At 37.4% G+C, this 17129-nt stretch overlaps 1 protein-coding gene across 1 annotated transcript in view; it reads left to right on the forward strand.

Annotated features, from left to right (window-relative positions):
- The window catches only part of CNTNAP4 (contactin associated protein family member 4), a 132298-nt gene that overhangs the window by 16184 nt on the left and 98985 nt on the right, over window positions 1–17129 (forward strand). The window contains exons 4-5 of the mRNA XM_023741931.1: window positions 7132–7281; window positions 13064–13235. Coding sequence (XP_023597699.1) covers window positions 7132–7281; window positions 13064–13235 — 322 coding nt within the window. The remainder of the gene's footprint in view (window positions 1–7131; window positions 7282–13063; window positions 13236–17129) is intronic.

Below are 17129 nucleotides of genomic sequence, written 5' to 3' on the forward strand. Positions count from 1 at the left end.
ACTTCTAGGCTATGCATGGTATTGTTTTAATGATTTCAAGTAATATAATTAAGGTGACTATATTAGTGTCTGGGAAATTAATGTCCAATTTAGGTCAGTGCTTTGGATGAGGGATATTTTTGCCTCTTCATTAAAATTAGATAGCTCTTGACAAGGGATCTCCATCACACTTTCCCATACATAGAATAACATCAAAGCCAAACAACTAGAGGTCCCATTGGGATAAATTGTTCCATTAATTTAATAAATGATCTTTAAAAACAATTTAAAAATGCCATTGTAACTACTCTCTCTATGTTAACTATGACCAAAATTCATAAGACTATGACTGAAAGGGGGGAAAAAGTTAAAATATGCTTAGAAACTAAATATAAGAAGAACAAGTATACAAGTTAAGACACAAAAGCTTATTTTTTATGTATTTTTGTTGTTCATATATCACTGCAGATTAAAAGTAAGAGCTGAAAATTCAGTATTATCATTTTTCTAAGTACTATGCTGTGACTTTTTATGTAATGCTCAAAATGTGATAGATTTGCAGGCTGGTGAGGAAATAAATTAATCAAGTGTCATATTAATAATTAATAGGCTCCCTAAAACTACGGTCTAAAAATGTAAGCTTGCCATTAATGTGTAGTTTATTGTGATGTATTTGGCATCCTCTGAAGTGGTTATATTCATAGCTTAATTTTCAATATCTTAAAGAAACTGCTTCAGTACAATGAGAGCCCTATGAGGCTAGTTCATTTTGAACGACTTTGCAGGCATGCATATTTAATAAATTACTAGGTGTAAAACTGTAAAAAATATCCCCTAATGTTTAAATCCACATACAATATAATCCATCATGACATCGTATGACTTAATGTGATTATTTCCATAGCAAATAATAAGGACCCTGGACTACATATGAATACCAGTATAGTGAAGTTTTTACATTTCAGATAACAGAAGTGTGCCTTTACGTACTAGTTCCCCCACCCCTCATTTTTCCAAGTTCTTTTAAAATATTAATTTTTGCTAGTTTCAGTGAAGCAAATACATTTTTCATTTGAAAATAGACTACTTAAATGGTAGGTGGATGGATGGTCAGTTTGTTCTTCCATGGGCAAAGAAAGACTTTTCACTTACGTTTCATGAGTACAATGTTCAGTATTAAATCGGTTGCCAGAATGTATCATAATGACTCTCTAAAGAGAATTGAGTGCTTACTCACTAATCATTATCATATACTAAATCTTTCCATTACCTAAGGAAGGCTTAATTTTTCTTAGGTACGAGAGGTATATATTACCAATCTGAAATGTTTTAAAAACTCAATATTTTTATATCTTTTACGATGAAATCAAGATTAACTGTGTTGAGAAAGAATTGAATTGTGCAAATGTTTGAATTATCAGGCTACATTTTTAGTGTGATGCACAGTTTTGCAAATTGTCATGTTGAATTATTCAAAAATATTATGTGAAACTACATCACTTTTGAAATATTTAAAATGTTATATTATTCTAAATTATAAAACATACTGATCCTGTTGTAAAATCCCTTGTGAAGCATTGGTATTTCAGTGGTAGAATTCTCGCCTTCCATGCTGGAGACCTGAGTTCAATTTTCAGCCAACGTACCTCAGGCACAGCCATCACCCATCTGTCACTAGAGGCTTGCATGTTGTTATGATGCTGAACAGGTTTCATCAGTGCTTCCAGACTAGGAAAGACTAGGAAAAAAAGCCTGGCAATCTACTTCCAAAAATCAGCCAGTGAAAACCCTGTGGTTCACAATGGTCCAATCCCCAAATGATCATGGAGATGGCACAGGACTGGGCAGCATTTAGTTTCATTGTGCGTAGAGTTGCCATGAGTCGGAAGCCAACCAGGTGGGAGCTAACAGCATTAACATAAAATCCTTCATGACACAAAATGTGGTCAGTCCTCATAGGTGTCAAAAAAAGAAAAAAAAATCAGATGGCATGAAGAACCCAGAGAATAATAGTTATATTTCCCTATTTAAAACAAATCATTGTCAAATTTAAGATTTTTGCTCTGATTTTAGCATTTCTGCTGCTGCTTTTGCCTAAAGGTAAAAATCAGAGCTATAAAGAAGCCTCTGGCTCCAATGGACAGGTCTGGCAGAATTGCACTGTTTGAGATGTTTCTGCTTTGCTCACTTTCCAGGCATCTGAGAATCCTGTGGCCCTGGCAGTGGAGCAGCCATGTTTTGATTCCCCTATCCTCCCTTTAACTGTTGCAGTGTTCCTACCTTTCAGATTATAAACCTGTCACTCTTTTAAACTTCTCCTCTCCACTAAAGTGATTGGTACCAATGACCTCCATATTTTCATCTTGACAAGAGCTAACTGATGGTCTATATCTTTAATTCTGTTTAGTGGATACACTCTTAAAATGTCTGGCACCTTATCAGAGCACTGGAAGAGATGTTTGACAACAGGCAAGACCCTTGGGTTGCTCCTTGAGTAATGGCCTATGTGTAATGCCTTTTGCGTCTTTACAAAGAACCTACCGTATACTTCAGGCATATTTTTTCTTTATATATCTCACCCATCTGGGGTCGCCGTGAGTTGGAGCCAACTCCATGGCAACTAACAACAACATGGATGCCTATTAAAATCTTATGAGAGGATGACGGTGGCTATGCTGTTGCAGTATGTTTCCATAGCAATTTAGGGCTGGTACCAGAGGATTATATCTGAGGGAACAGATACAAACCTTTTTCCTCCTGTATTTTGTGTGTTTATGTGGTTCGGAGCTGAGAGGGATAATAAAGAGACACAGAGGGAGACAGACAGAGAGAGAAAGGTTCTGGTACAAAATCCCATCCTACCTGAGATTGCAAACACTTTCATTTATTATTCCATTATTCCATTTGGAGTTGCAATGCTCTCAGCCAAAGACTACAGTGAACATACCTATAGCCCACCAAGTTGGGCTTATTGCCCACGTCAACCAGAACACACACTCTGGGGAACCATCAGTGAATGTCTCCTTACGAGGATGTTAGGGATGACTTACAGGATTTAGAGTTACATTACCTGATTTGGAGGAGATTTTAAGGAAGTGAAGATTTGCTCTAGATTAAATGCTGTCAGGAAGTGAGGCTAATTCTATGAATGGGTAAATCTTTGTGAATCTTCTCTAGAAGGATGGAAGAGTGAAATAGAGCTAAAGATGATAAAGAATCAGTAGTTCACTCATACTATCCAGGAGAGGGAAGGAAGTTTGGTATTTATGTGATTTGCACAGTAGCCTTTCTTTGTCTGTCTTTGGATAAGATTATGAAGCAGTCTTGTCTTATTTGTTTATTTTTGTCTCATTTCATTATAGTCACAGAGTGACCTTGTCTGATGTTGGTGTTCTGTGAAATTAATTATGTTCAAAAGGAGACCAAGTCCTAGCTCTGACTGCCAGCCAGCTTCTCACCATACCAAGGCCTAGCTGGTAGTGCTGGGCCAGTTCCTAACTGTTAGGGACTGCTTTTGTCTTTCTCAAGGTCAAATTTTTAACATAAGCAAAAAATAATATGACCACCTCTCCTGCAGGCAGAGAAGATGTGGTTTTGAGTCAGACTCAGGTTTCTGTTCTGGCTCTGCAACTCACCATCTGAATACGACCTTGGGTAATTTGTTCATCCTCCTTCAACCTCATTTTTTTTCTCCATATTTAAAATGAGAATAATGGTAGTCGTGAAGATTAAATGACACAATGCACATAAACGTATGGCACTTCTTTTTAATAAGAGCTCAAGAAGACTATGTAAGTTGTTATCATTATCATTGTTTTTATTATTAGAATCGTACCAACAGCATGCCTGCTCCCCTAGACTCAAAAGTTATGAGTTGGGGGTTAGTGTAGTAGAATTAGCGTTTAGTTATACAATATTATAGAATATTTTATATTCTATATAAATTCTTCTATTTCTCCTTCTTCCACAGTAGTGTTGCTTTTGAAGGGGGCTTGCATCTCTCAGACCTAGAAGTGGCAAGGAGCTGTATACTTACAAAAAAAAGAATCTGATTAATAAATTACCGTTTTCATTATGTAGAGTTTTGTGAAATGAATTAAAGGGATTTTTCATTATTTAGTGTAATAAATCCCATTGGCAGGTAATAAATCTCCTCATCATAGGCAAATGACATCTATTACAAAGGAGACTTGAAAACAGCCTTCTGGTTTCCATGGCACAACATCATAGCTAGCTAGCTGGTTAGACAGTTGCATTTAACTGTGTGAAATTAAAGAGTGGGCTGTCCTGGAAGTCTTTTTGTTTGTTTGTTTTCTCTGAATTTAACTTGGCTTTCATATTAACAGTTTTATCCCAAAGGCTTCCCTAAGCCTTTGACTTAATCCTGCTGCAGTTGCCTAAATGAGCACAACTCAAAGTGTGGTTCCCAGACTAGCTCTAGTTCAGTGAAATATTTGTTGCTAATCCGTGACAAGATAAATATAGAAATTGAGAAGAGCTCTTAGTAACTGTTACAGCAACAAGACATTGCTGTGGCGTCTAAGCACAGGGTCAGTAGGTCTGCATTTTATATAACTTTCTATTTAATTTTCCTACCAAGTCATTTTTACAATATTTTACAAAAGCATCAATCTGCAATGGATTAGAAAATAAAATGTTCATCAGCACAGGTAGTTTGAAAAGCACTGTCCCAGATCAATGGAAAGCCAAGAATGAAGTAACAGAAGTGAAGTCATGTATTTAAGGCACATCCAAGCTTTGAAAAGAGATGGTGGAAGACGTGCCAAGAAGGGTTGGGAGAGTGGGGAGAAGTGTCTGTACATTTGACACAAAGCTGTGTAGATGGATTTTTGTAGTAAATGTATCCTCTTAAAGGAAGCAGTGGATGACAAATCTGGGACATTTGATTTATTTTAGTCCAATCTCATACCATCAGGAATTACATAACTCCTTTCAGTTGCCCATTTTAGAGTCAACTCTTAGAAAACGTGCCTAAAAGTATCTACCCTACATTCTTCATGTTTCGATTTTCTGGTCTTTCCCATTATCTTTTACTAACCAAACCAGAGTTAGGTGTTTGAAAATCATTTTTTGCTTCATGATGTAATGTAAAAATAAGCTTCAGTATCCAAGCTGGAATTTGTATTATACTAAACACATCCATGGCAAAGAACTGTAATCGCCTCAAGAAGCTTCAAAGCATTTTCTATCTGAAAGCTCATGGTAGAAAATAGTTGGGGGTAAAAGAAATTGCATAAAGCACCAGAAAAGAGGCCTATGACCTTTAGGTTTAATAGGGCTTATATTTTTTGTTTACTCGATGTGTAGAATTATACAGCATTGAATATTCATTGGATGTAAATCTGACTGGTAAATCCACGATAGAGATGCTTATGCTTAGATTCTGCAGTGTGGTTGTTTAGTGTTCAGTAACAGAGACCCTTGTAGACTTCATTTCCTTCAAGAGGAATGTACATGATATTCCACCTCATGGATTTATGAGACCGGAGGGACTAGAGACTGTTTTTAGAGGCAGTAACAATACCTTGATTATTTAATTATAGCAATGATATATGGTATATGATACATACTTATTTTTAGCAAACAGAAAAATATAAAAATGAATAAAAATAACCATAATTCTTTTGTTCAAATATTACTTTTTTAATATAGGGTTATTTTCTTTTAGTCTCTTCTTGCTTTTATACAAAAATTAGGAATATAATTAGGATTATTATGTATATGGTTTTACACATTGCTTATCTTCTAACTTTATGCCTGCTAATACCTGTAAACTTTCTACTTTTATTAATACTTTTGTTATGACTTGATAAAGTTTGCCAAATATTCTGCTAGACTGTTATAAAGGATGACTCACAGAAGTGCAAAACAGCAGATAAAGCATTTCATTGAGTATAACTCACAATTTTGGAAACTATCTGTACTCCTTCCCAAGCCTCTTCTTCTAAAAGTTAAAGTACATGGATGGGAGCTGAAAATCAGCCCATGTCAAATAATTGGAAGATTTTAGCCATTCAGGCCTTGGAATTTTATTCTCTCTATTGAGGCCTGTGGGGTTTACATTAACTTTACCTAGAGTAATTTGGCCTTTGTCCTTGGTTCCTGTGAGATAACTCCAAACCCTTGGAATTTACTGAATGATTGAGGTGCGTTTGTTATCTATAGGCCTCCAGATCCCACCTGAAAGTGTATGCTAATGAGGTAACTCGAGGTTAGCCAAGCTCAAGAGACCACCTGTGGTATCAGCTGACCTCAGGGAAAGTAGGCTGACTCAGTCCATCATGTCTACATAATGAGGCCCCAGTAAAGGCTCTGGACATGGAACCGCCATGGGCTTCCTGGTTGGTGAAAGACATCAATGCACGTGGAAGGGTAGTGTGTCCTTTTTGGGACTTGGAAGCTCTGTGTTGGGAATCCTCCCAGACCTTGTCCTATGCATCTCTTTATTTGTATCTTTTTTCCTGTAATAAAGCTGTAATAGTAAATATAGCACTATCTCTGAGTTCTGTGAGTAGTTCTAGTGAATGATTGAACCCAGGGGAGTAGTGGGAACCAGCAAGTCAGAAGTGAGTGGGACTGCAGACCCCTGAGTTTCCGGCTGGTAACTTGAGAAGGTAGAGGGAATCCCTAAATTTGTAGCCAGCAGGTTAGAAGTGAGGGAGCCTGCTGGGGGTGCAGCTTGCAACTGGCACCCTGACGGGGTAGTGGGAAAACCCTGAATTTGTAGCTAGGAGGTCAGAAGTGTTGTGGAAACTCCAGACTTGCCGTAGGCATCTGAGGTCTTGGGTAGGCTTGGCAGTTTGGAGGACTGTCCTTTAAGTTGTGAGATCTGACCTCACTCTGGGTGGTTAGGGTCAGAGGAAGAAGTGCTGCATGTTCAGCTGGTGGCAGAGAAGTGGGAATTTGATATTTTTCCACCCAATGCCCTAAGAAAGGAAGGTAATCCATTTTCCACATAGAAGGTGCTCATTTCCCACTTGTCTCCCTTTCCTCTTCTTTTTTGTTTTCTTTTTATTAATAGATGTATATGCTGTACTTGATTGAGTGATGTATATACTGTTGTTTTTAACCAACTGCTTATCACGTTCACTGTTCACAGATCTCGCTTCTAACTGATTTCATCTCCCTCAGGTGTTGGATTAAATGATGGGCAGTGGCATTCCATCACCTTATCTGCTAAAAGGAATCACCTGAGTGTGATGGTGGACAGCCAGGTGGCCTCAGTTGCTCCTTCCTTGGGGCCTGAGCAGATTTACTCAGGTGACACCTATTATTTTGGAGGTAAGGGAGAGGATCAGGCCATGTGGGCAGTTGAACCATATCTGCATTTACTACCCCTATGTCTTGGGGAAGTCATCATGACTGAACCAATGTTAATGTTGTTGTGTGCCATCGAGTTGATTCTGACTCATATCGACCCTGTAGGACAGAGTAGAACTGCCCCATAGGGTTTCCTAGGCTGTAATCTTTATGGGAGCAGATCGCCAGGTCTTTTCTCCCGTGAAGCTGCTGGGTGGGTTTGAACCGCTGACCTTTCTGTTGGCCTTTCTGTTGGCAGCTGAGTGCTTAACCATTGCACTACCAGGGTTCCTCCAAAATTAGTAAAAACCTATTGCTATCGAGTCGATTCTGACACATAGCGACCCTATAGGACAAAGTAGAACTGCCCAATAGGGTTCCTAAGGAGCGGCTGGTAGATTCAAACTGCTGACCTTTTGGTTAGTAGCCAAATGCTTAACCACTGCGCCTCTAGGGCCAAAGCTAATACTAAGGAATAATTTCTTACTTTCTTTGAGTTAATCAAGACAACAGATCATAACTTAAAATGCATCTCTACTAGGTAGACTTACTTAAGTTTATGATTTCTGTAGTAAGATTGATTTTAAGTCGAAGCCCTGGTGGCGCAGTGGTTACAGCACTCGGCTGCTAACCAAAAGGTCCCTGGTTTGAACTCACCAGCCACTCCTCAGAAGAAAGATGTGACAGTTTGCTTCCGTAAAGATTTACAGCCTTGGAAACCCTATGGGGCTTTTCCCCTCTGTCCTATAGTGTCGTTATGAGTCGGAATCGACTCGATGGCCACGGGTTTGGTTTGGTTTGAGTTTTATTCTCTTTGGTTCTTATTTTCAAACCTTGTTATATTTTCCTCATGTTAAATGGTCGTTATGTGATTTTTTTCTGACTTTTATGGGTTGATTTTATTGCAGTATTATCCTGATCATGTCTCTTAGCACATCTAGACCATCCATATTGCTTTCCCACTGCCCAATACATAAGGGCAATATTATGCCAATGGTTTAATAATTTAACTTAATTAGCTGTAGCAACCTCTTCTCATTGCTAAGTAATAATGCATGGATACATTTGATAAAATCAGGGCATCAGCCTTCAACACCAGGCCATCTCCCTTAGAGAGCAAAAACAAATGAAGCACATGCCTGCCCAGTGGATGTTTGATTGAACTAAGAGCCTGGAAAAGGAATCCTTGGAAATGGAATGAATCTTTCTCACTAGAAAATTAAAATAAAATGTTTGTCTTAGGCTGGGTTTTCTAGAGAAGCAAAACCAGTAAAGCATATAAATATATATATATAGAGATTTATATCAAGGAAACAGCTCATGCAATTGTAGAGGCTGAAACGTCCCAAGTCCGTGGATCAGGGTAGAGGCCTCTCCCAATTTATGGAGCCACGGAAGCTGGTGAACCCAAGGTCAGCAGGTGAGAGAGGGGCTCCCGCTCACAGGCTGTGAAGGTCATCGAATTCCAAGATCAGCAGACAAGACCACAAGGTTTCTCCTGATTCAGGTAGCTTCAGGAGCTGGGAAACCCAAGATCAGCAGGTTGGTGAACCAGACTCTTGCTCGCAGGCTGAGAAGATCGACAAATTCCAAGATCAACAGGTAAGCTGCTACCTCAAGTCCCAAGAACCAGAGGTGAGACAGCAAGAGGCAGCTGCTGAGTCTGGAACAAGCCAAAAACCTTGGCAACGTGAGCAGGCAGAAAATTACTGGCGGAAGGCAGAGATGAAGCTGAGGGAACGGTGAGCTGCCACAGGCCCCACCCCCGCCAGTACCACTCAGTAGATTCCATCCTAGGGGTGATCACATATCAGATTTCAACAGGGAAGTGATCACAACATTATACAACTGCTAAAACGCTGAGAATCATGGCCTAGCCAAGTTGACATACAATCTTAACCATCACAATGTTCTTTGCTGTTAGAAATGCAAAGTTGTAAAACTGTCAGTAATAAGACTTATTTCTAATTATGGATTTAGTTGTTTCTTATTTTATGGTTGTTGTTTTGCATTTTAATAGTTGCTTCTGTCTAGAATCACTTCTGAATTTGGTGGAAGTAGCTTAATCTTTATTGCTTACCAGTGTAATCCAAATTCTTTTCTAGGAACTGACATACAATGAATCAGTTTATGTAATCTTAAAAAGCAAATGAACAAACAAACAAAAAGCCCAACATATATCATTACTGTGAAAGGTGGTGTGATGCCAGCAATCTTAAGAGATATAATTGCTTCCTCTACTGAGATTTGTTCATTTCTGAACCAGGTTGTTTATAAAACTTTTCAGAATATATGATTGATTTTATGGCAACCCATAGGAACATATTCCTTTATAGACATATATAAAAAAAAACAATTAAACCAAGAGGTTGCACTTCAAAGGAAAATGATTTAAAAGCACTAAAAGAGATTTTTTTAAAAAAGGTATATTGTTAAATGATGCAACATAAAAAGATTGGATAAAAGTGTTTATAAATCATGAAAATAGAATCATCATTCTTAAAGTATTTTGCTTCCTACATGTTCAGATTTAACAATACCCAGCTATTTTGTATCGAAAATGTTCTGTAGTGATTGTTTTTATTCATACTGTAATATTATTTTATGGTGAAATATCTCACATATGTACACTGTAATTTCATTTGTTTTTATTATGAAACATTCGATTTTCATATTTTTATATTGAAATAAGCTTTTTAAATTTTAGAATAGTTTCAGACTTATGGAAAAGTTGCAGATAGAGTAGTACAGAGACTTCCCATATACCTCACACCCAGTTTCCTCTACTGTTAACATCATATATATATATTATATATATATATATATAGCAGCCCTGGTAGCACAGTGGTTAAGAGCTTGGCTGCTAACCAAAAGGTCGGTAGTTCGAATCCTCTAGCTGCTCCTTGGAAACCCTATAGGGCAGTTCTACTCAACAGCAACGGGTTTTATATATATATTTAAAATTATGTGTGTGTGTGTGTGTATATATATATATATATATATATACACATTTTCAAGAATACTAATGATTGTTTTTAAGCACACAGTTATGCATATGTCACCCAGTTTAAGGAAGAGATTACCAATACCTCTGAAATCCCATTTGGCCCCCTAGGATCATATCCCTTGATCTCCCCAAGCAAACACTATCCTGAATTTTGGGTTTATTCTTCCCTTCATGTTCTTTATAATTCGACATCTGCAGAGTTCAGGACTCACTTCTGACACCAATTGCAAATTCAGGGGTGCCTAAGATCACCCTCAGATTTGATAATTCACTAGAAGGACTTACAAAACTCAGTGAAGCTGTTACACTCATTGAAAGTCATTGGGTTTATTACAGTGAAAGGATAAAGATTAAAATCAGCCAGTGGAAGAGGCACATAGGGCAGGGTCCTGGAGATACTAAGTACAGAACTTCCTCTCCCAGTGGAGACCTGCCGATAGCAGCTGTTTCTTCCAGCAATGATATGTGTGACAGCATGCATGGAGTATTACCAACCACGGAAACTTACTCTAGCCTTGATGTCTAGAGTCTAGGGGCTCAGTTCTGTAGACATGGTTGACGACCTGGTGGGTGACTTCATTTTCCTGCCCCTCCAGAAGTCGAGCTGATACCACATGGACCAAGGCCCCCCCCACCCACCGTAAATCATGTTGTCATAGACTATCCAGTGTGGCCCCAAACCCCCAGGTAAAGTAAGACACTGCAACCAGGCAGGACATTCCAGGGGCTTAGAGGCTATGTCTCAGAAGTCGGGGGCAAAGGTCAGACCTCTCTTTGGGCAAGGTTAATTCCTTACTGCAAAACTCCCCTTATGGAGTCTTTGTGCTATTTAATAACACACCGTGCAGCACAAGCTGGGAGTATTAAATTGTGTGCAGAATTCTTACATCCCCCAACCCACTTGTGTAAAGCAAACATAATCCATCCAGTGAACTGGCTACACCACAATGAAATCTAACCCTGGCATCTCACTTCTGATACAATGACATGCAGTGATAATTTATCTGTCATCCTCAGAATACTTAACTTGCTGACTGCCTCAAGTAATGAATCTATCCATTAATTCCACATTAAGTATTCTCTGGAAATCTTCATATTTTAAAACTTTCAGAAGAGTTCCGTGCTGAAGTCTTCTGCTGTTGCATTGCATTGACTGTGAATACTTCTATTCATAGACGAATGGGACTAACCTAGGTTGAATCCTTCTTCTTAGAATCTCTTTATCATAACAAGGAATATGAAGCCTCATGATATGATAATAATGTGCTTTCTGTAAAGTTCTGTGACCTTTCCTTGTGACTATGGGTTTGCTTAGTTCTGTTCGCAACAAGCATATTGCACAATTTATTTTATTCTCCAATAATTTGAAATGTGTCGGAAAACAGCACCTGGAGAAAGGGAGATTAGCAGAGCTGTTTATATTCCTGGCATATTATAGTTGCCCCCTAAATATTAATGAACTATTGTCCTTCAGTCCTTATCCTAGCATTCTTAATTGGTTAATAAGTCATCTAGAAAACATACCAAGATTACAGGAACTGTATCCTCTCCCACAGAAGATGTTAAGTATTTGAAATGTGTGTAGAGTAGTACCATGTACAATAAAATGATACTCAGAAAGCTTTGATCACTTTTTCTTGATATATTAAATTTGAAACTCCAAAGTCTCCATTAGTTGAAGATACAATATTTCAGTGAGCTTGATATTAGTTTTAAATATGAATGCTAGCCTTTACTTGCCATATAAATGTATTTTGTTAGGAAAACAAAGCATTAGGGAAAACGTCCTCAGTCAAAACGTTTAATTATAATGGAAATTCCCAGGTAGAAAACTAGCATGGATTGTGCAGGGATTAAGAAGTTGCTGATTGATCTCTTATTTTTTAAAATTGTGATAGTGTTAACAACCATAACAGCAAAGAAAGATTAATTAAAAATTCCTATATATATGTGTTCATACTCCATAAAATTATTTATCTCTCAGATAGAGAAATGCTTAGAACATCATTAAATCCCAGACAAAAATGATTAATATTATATCTTTTTATTATTTAAATAATTAGAAGCAAGTCTTAAATAAATGCTAGAAAAAAATCAATATGAATGGACATCCTTTTATGAGGTAGATAATAAAATCAAATAGTAAAATGTTTTTGGCATTAAACCAATATGATTTATTAAAATACATGTATATGAAAATAAAATATTTAATTAAATAAACAGTTGACAGTTTTATTCCAAGTCAATATAACTCCCTTTCCAAATAGCTGACTTTAAACACAAACGTATTTTACTATTACTGATCTATCTTTTCTTAACTACAGAGCACATTTTCATCCTTTATGTGCCTCGCTTTGCAGTCCATAAGACTAAGTTCCTGTATTTAAAGTATATGTCATTTAATATTGCTGGCTAACATGTTTTGACTATTATGATTCCAGAGCTCATATATATATATATATATATGCAGTTTTACCTTTGGATCAGGTTAGTATCCTTGCACATAATTGTTATAACAGTTGTGACTTCCTGCGGCTCTTAGGAGAATAAAGAAAGAAAGACTTGGTATGAATTGCAATTTGTAATTTCGATCAAACTAATAATAACTGCAATGGGCCCTCCCCCCACCTCTTAATATAGATAATCACCAAATGGCTATTTCTTCTTCTTCTTTTTTTAAATGAGACATTATATGATACTGAATGCCAAGTCATGATGATATATCCTAGGTTTATTTTGCTTTTGTTTTTTAATCAGGTTGTCCTGACAACAGCTTTGGATCCAAATGTCAAAGTTCACTTGATGGATTTCAGGGATGTATGAGGCTAATTTCTATCAGTAACAAAGTGGTGGACCTGATTTCAGTTCAGCAGGGAGCCCTTGGGAACTTCAGTGACCTTCAGATAGACTCCTGTGGTATTACAGATAGGTAAGGACAGTCTCACTTCTTTATTTTGACCTGTCTATTTTCAAACTTTTGGCAGCAGATTGAACGCACACACACAGCCAGGAATGAACATTTTTCTTTCCTGTTTCCCACTATCATCTGTTCCACAGGAGATGGATTATATTCACATTAGACATAAGAAAAATACAACTTTAGCCTTATAGTTTATATTTCAAATGGTAAAATTTGGATAGAAGATACATGACTGCGTTATTTATAGGCACACATGCTACCCAAGTCACAAAATATAATGTTGATGCTGCTATAACTATAGATGGCTATAAATGTATCAAAAATACATCATTGAACTCAATAGATTAAGATACCTTGACAGTAGAGTTGATCATTAGGTGCCAATAAATCAGAGATCTATGTGGTCAGTTAGGAAGCTGGCTTTTGCTACCCTGACAGTTGTATAATATTTTCAGATGCATGGGAACCTCACTGGTTGTTATTCTCCTAATGTGCACCTTCAACAACCATTATCATTTCTCTGCAAGGAAAATGAAAAATAGCCACTCCTCTGGAAAAGTTTGGGGTGTAGTATTGATGAAGACATGAGGATGGTCAAGTAGATTCAGTCAGAGCACCAGTGCAGTACAAAACAGTGCAAGCTTTGGGAGTTAATTGTAGAGGGTAGCAACTGTTTACATAATAATTAATAATAATTTTTAAATGTTTTTTCGGTGTGGACAACTGTAACCACGTATTCTTGCCAGTCATACTTTAATATTAGGGCCTTAATTTTAAATACTGAGGTAAATGGAATGTTATGGTCATTCCAGATTAAAAAAAAAAAAAAAAAGCAATTTTGATACAGTGTAACAAATCTTGTCTTTACCCTCTAGTAGGTGTTCAATACATAAATTTTGAATAAATATATATATTCTGAGTTTTAAAAGGAACTTATTAGTATGAAAAATTTTGTCAGTATATGCATGCATCTATTTGTATCTGGTAGACCACTTAGTAAAATGGCTGATCCTCTGTTGAACATTAATTGAAATTTAGTGTTATATTTAAAAATCAAATAATTATAGTACAATCTTATTAGTAATAGATCAGAAGAACATAATATCCTCTATAGAAATACTCATAAGAACTTAATTTCTTTAATACAATTTGTAGAGAAAATAATTCTTTCCACGATGAAAGACGATACGTAAAGGGAGAATTTAGACAATAAAACTCAATTGGCTTGATTCGGGAATTAAATGACTTCATGTGTCAAACCCTGTGACCTGTCCATAGTTGCAGCCAAATCACCTCTGGACCCTTAAGCTTGATTCTGGGGAGGGCATGTAGCAAAGCTTCCTGGGTCTGCTGTCTCAAGGCAAGGCTGGTATACAGAGGCAAAGAGCATCACTCCCCTCTCCCACCACAGGTACCAACCATCAGGGGCTAGTGGGAAGGTTCAGCAGTCCACACTGTGAGCCACGGTGCACATTGGTTATCTCAGATAGCAGGGAATATTTTGGTACAAGTAGATCTACATTTCTACGCTGTGCATATGTTCTGAGGCTTCCATTTTACACGAGGAACCCATGTTGCTTGCTTTCTGCAGTTACACTTCTAGTAAAATATTATGAAAGCATAGTTGGAGATTGTATCATTTCTGCACTACATCTTTAAAAGACTTTTCAGAAATATGATGAATTTAAATAAAATCCACAATTCAGTATTTCACATTTTAATTAAAAAATGTGAAAAGTCAAGTCTAACTGACAAGAATTAAAGGGGATGAATTCAGGGAGACTTTTGGGAAATGCAGATCAAATAGAAATAACACATGTACAACAATGATTAAAGATTTAGTCTTTAGAATTTCAGACAAAATTACTACTGTCTGCCTCCTTTTAAAGTATGGTTGGCAGTCTGTTAAAGAAGAGCCTACCCCGTTCTTTAGTATCTGATGACCCACTAGGATTCTTGTTGTTTTAATTTTTTCTATTGTGATAGTTTTCTTTCATTTTATGTAATTAAAAAATATTGTGTTAAAATATATATAACAAAGAAGTTGCCATTATAACTATTTTTTTAAATGCGATTTAGGTGAAAGTTTACAGAGCAAATTAGTTTCTCATTAAACAGCTGATACACAAATTGTTTTGTGACATTGGTTGCCAACCCCATGATGTGTCAACACTCTCCCCTCTCCACCCCAGGTTCTCTGTTTCCATTCGTCCAGTTTTCCTGTCCCTTCCTCCCTTCTCGTCTTTGCTTTGTGGCCAGTGTGCCCATTAGTCTCATATACATGATTGAACTACGTGTGTTATTGTTGGCCAAGAATTATCTAATCTTTGGCCGAAGGGTGGACCTCAGGAGTGACTTCAGTACTGAGTTGAAAGGGTGTCGGCGGGCCATACTCTTGGAGTTTTTCCAGTCTCTGTCAAGCCATGACCATGACATTCCATTTACCTCAGTATTTAAAATTAAGAGCCCTAATATTAAAGTATGACTGGCAAGTCTGGTCTTTTTGTGCATGCGTGTGTGTGTGTGTGTGTGTGTGTGTGTGAATTTGAATTTAGTTCTGCATTTTTCTCCGGCTCTGTCCAGGACCCTCTATTGTGATCTCTGCTAAGACAGTGAGTGGTTGTAACCAAGCACCATCTAGTTGTTCTGGGTTCAGTCTGGTGGAGGTTGTGGTAGTTGTGGTCCATTAATCCTTTGGACTAATGTTTCCGTTGTGTCTTTGGTCTTCTTCATTCTCCTTTGCTCCAGCCAGGATGGGACCATTAGATGTATCTTAGATGGCCACTCGCAGGCTTTTAAGACCCGAGTCGCTACTCACCACAGTTAGATATAGAACATTTTCTTTATAGACTATGTTAAGCCAATTGATCTGGATGTCCCCTAAGACCATGGTCCCTAGCCCTCAGCCTAGTAGCGTGGTCTCTCAGGGCATTTGGATGTATCTGTGAAGTTTCTATGACTTTGCTCTGGTCAAGTTGTGCTGATATCCAGAGTACTGTGTACTCTCTTACCCTTCACCAAAGTTACCACTTATCTACTATCTAGTTAGTGTTTTACCCTCCCCACCACTTACCTCCCTTGTAACCATCAAAGATTGTTTCTTTCACTATTATAAAAACATTTTCATGTGTTTTTATAATAGTGGTCTCATACAGTATTTGTCCTTTTGTGATTGACTTATTTCACTCAGCATAATGCTCTCCAGATTCACCCATGTTGTGAGATGTTTTGAGGATTCATCATTGTTCTTTATTGTTGCATAGTATTCCATTGTATGTGTGTACCATAGTTTGTTTATCCATTCATCTGCTGATGGGCACTTAGGTTGTTTCCATCTTTTTGCAATTGTGAATAATGCTACAGTGAACAGGGGTGTGCATATGTCTATTCATGTGATGGCTCTTATTTCTCTAGGATATATTCCGACGAGTGGGTTTGCTAGATCATATGGTATCTCTATTTCTAGCTTTTTAAGGAAGCACCATATCGTTTTCCAAAATGTTGTACCATTTTGCATTCCCACCAGCAGTACATAAGAGTTCCAATCTCCCTGCAACCTCTCCAACATTTGTAATTTTCTGTTTTATTTTTCTTCGATTCATGCTAGTAATGTGGGGGTGAGATGATATCTCATTGTAGTTTTGATTTGCATTTCTCTAATGGCTAGTGATCAGAAGTATTTCCTCAAGTGTTTGTCAGCAGCCTGAATGTCTTCTTTGGTGAAGAATCTGTTCATATCCTTTGCCCATTTTTTAATTGGAGTATTTGTCTTTTTATTATAGAGACGTTGGGTTTTCTTATAGCTTTTAGAGATTAGACCTTGGTCAGATATGTCATAGCCAAAAATTTTTTTCCCAGTCTGTAGGTTCTCTTTTTACTTTTTTGGTGAAGTCTTTTGATGAG

This window comes from Trichechus manatus, unplaced genomic scaffold, assembly GCF_000243295.1.
Source record: "Trichechus manatus latirostris isolate Lorelei unplaced genomic scaffold, TriManLat1.0 scaffold00194, whole genome shotgun sequence".
Taxonomy (NCBI): domain Eukaryota; kingdom Metazoa; phylum Chordata; class Mammalia; order Sirenia; family Trichechidae; genus Trichechus; species Trichechus manatus.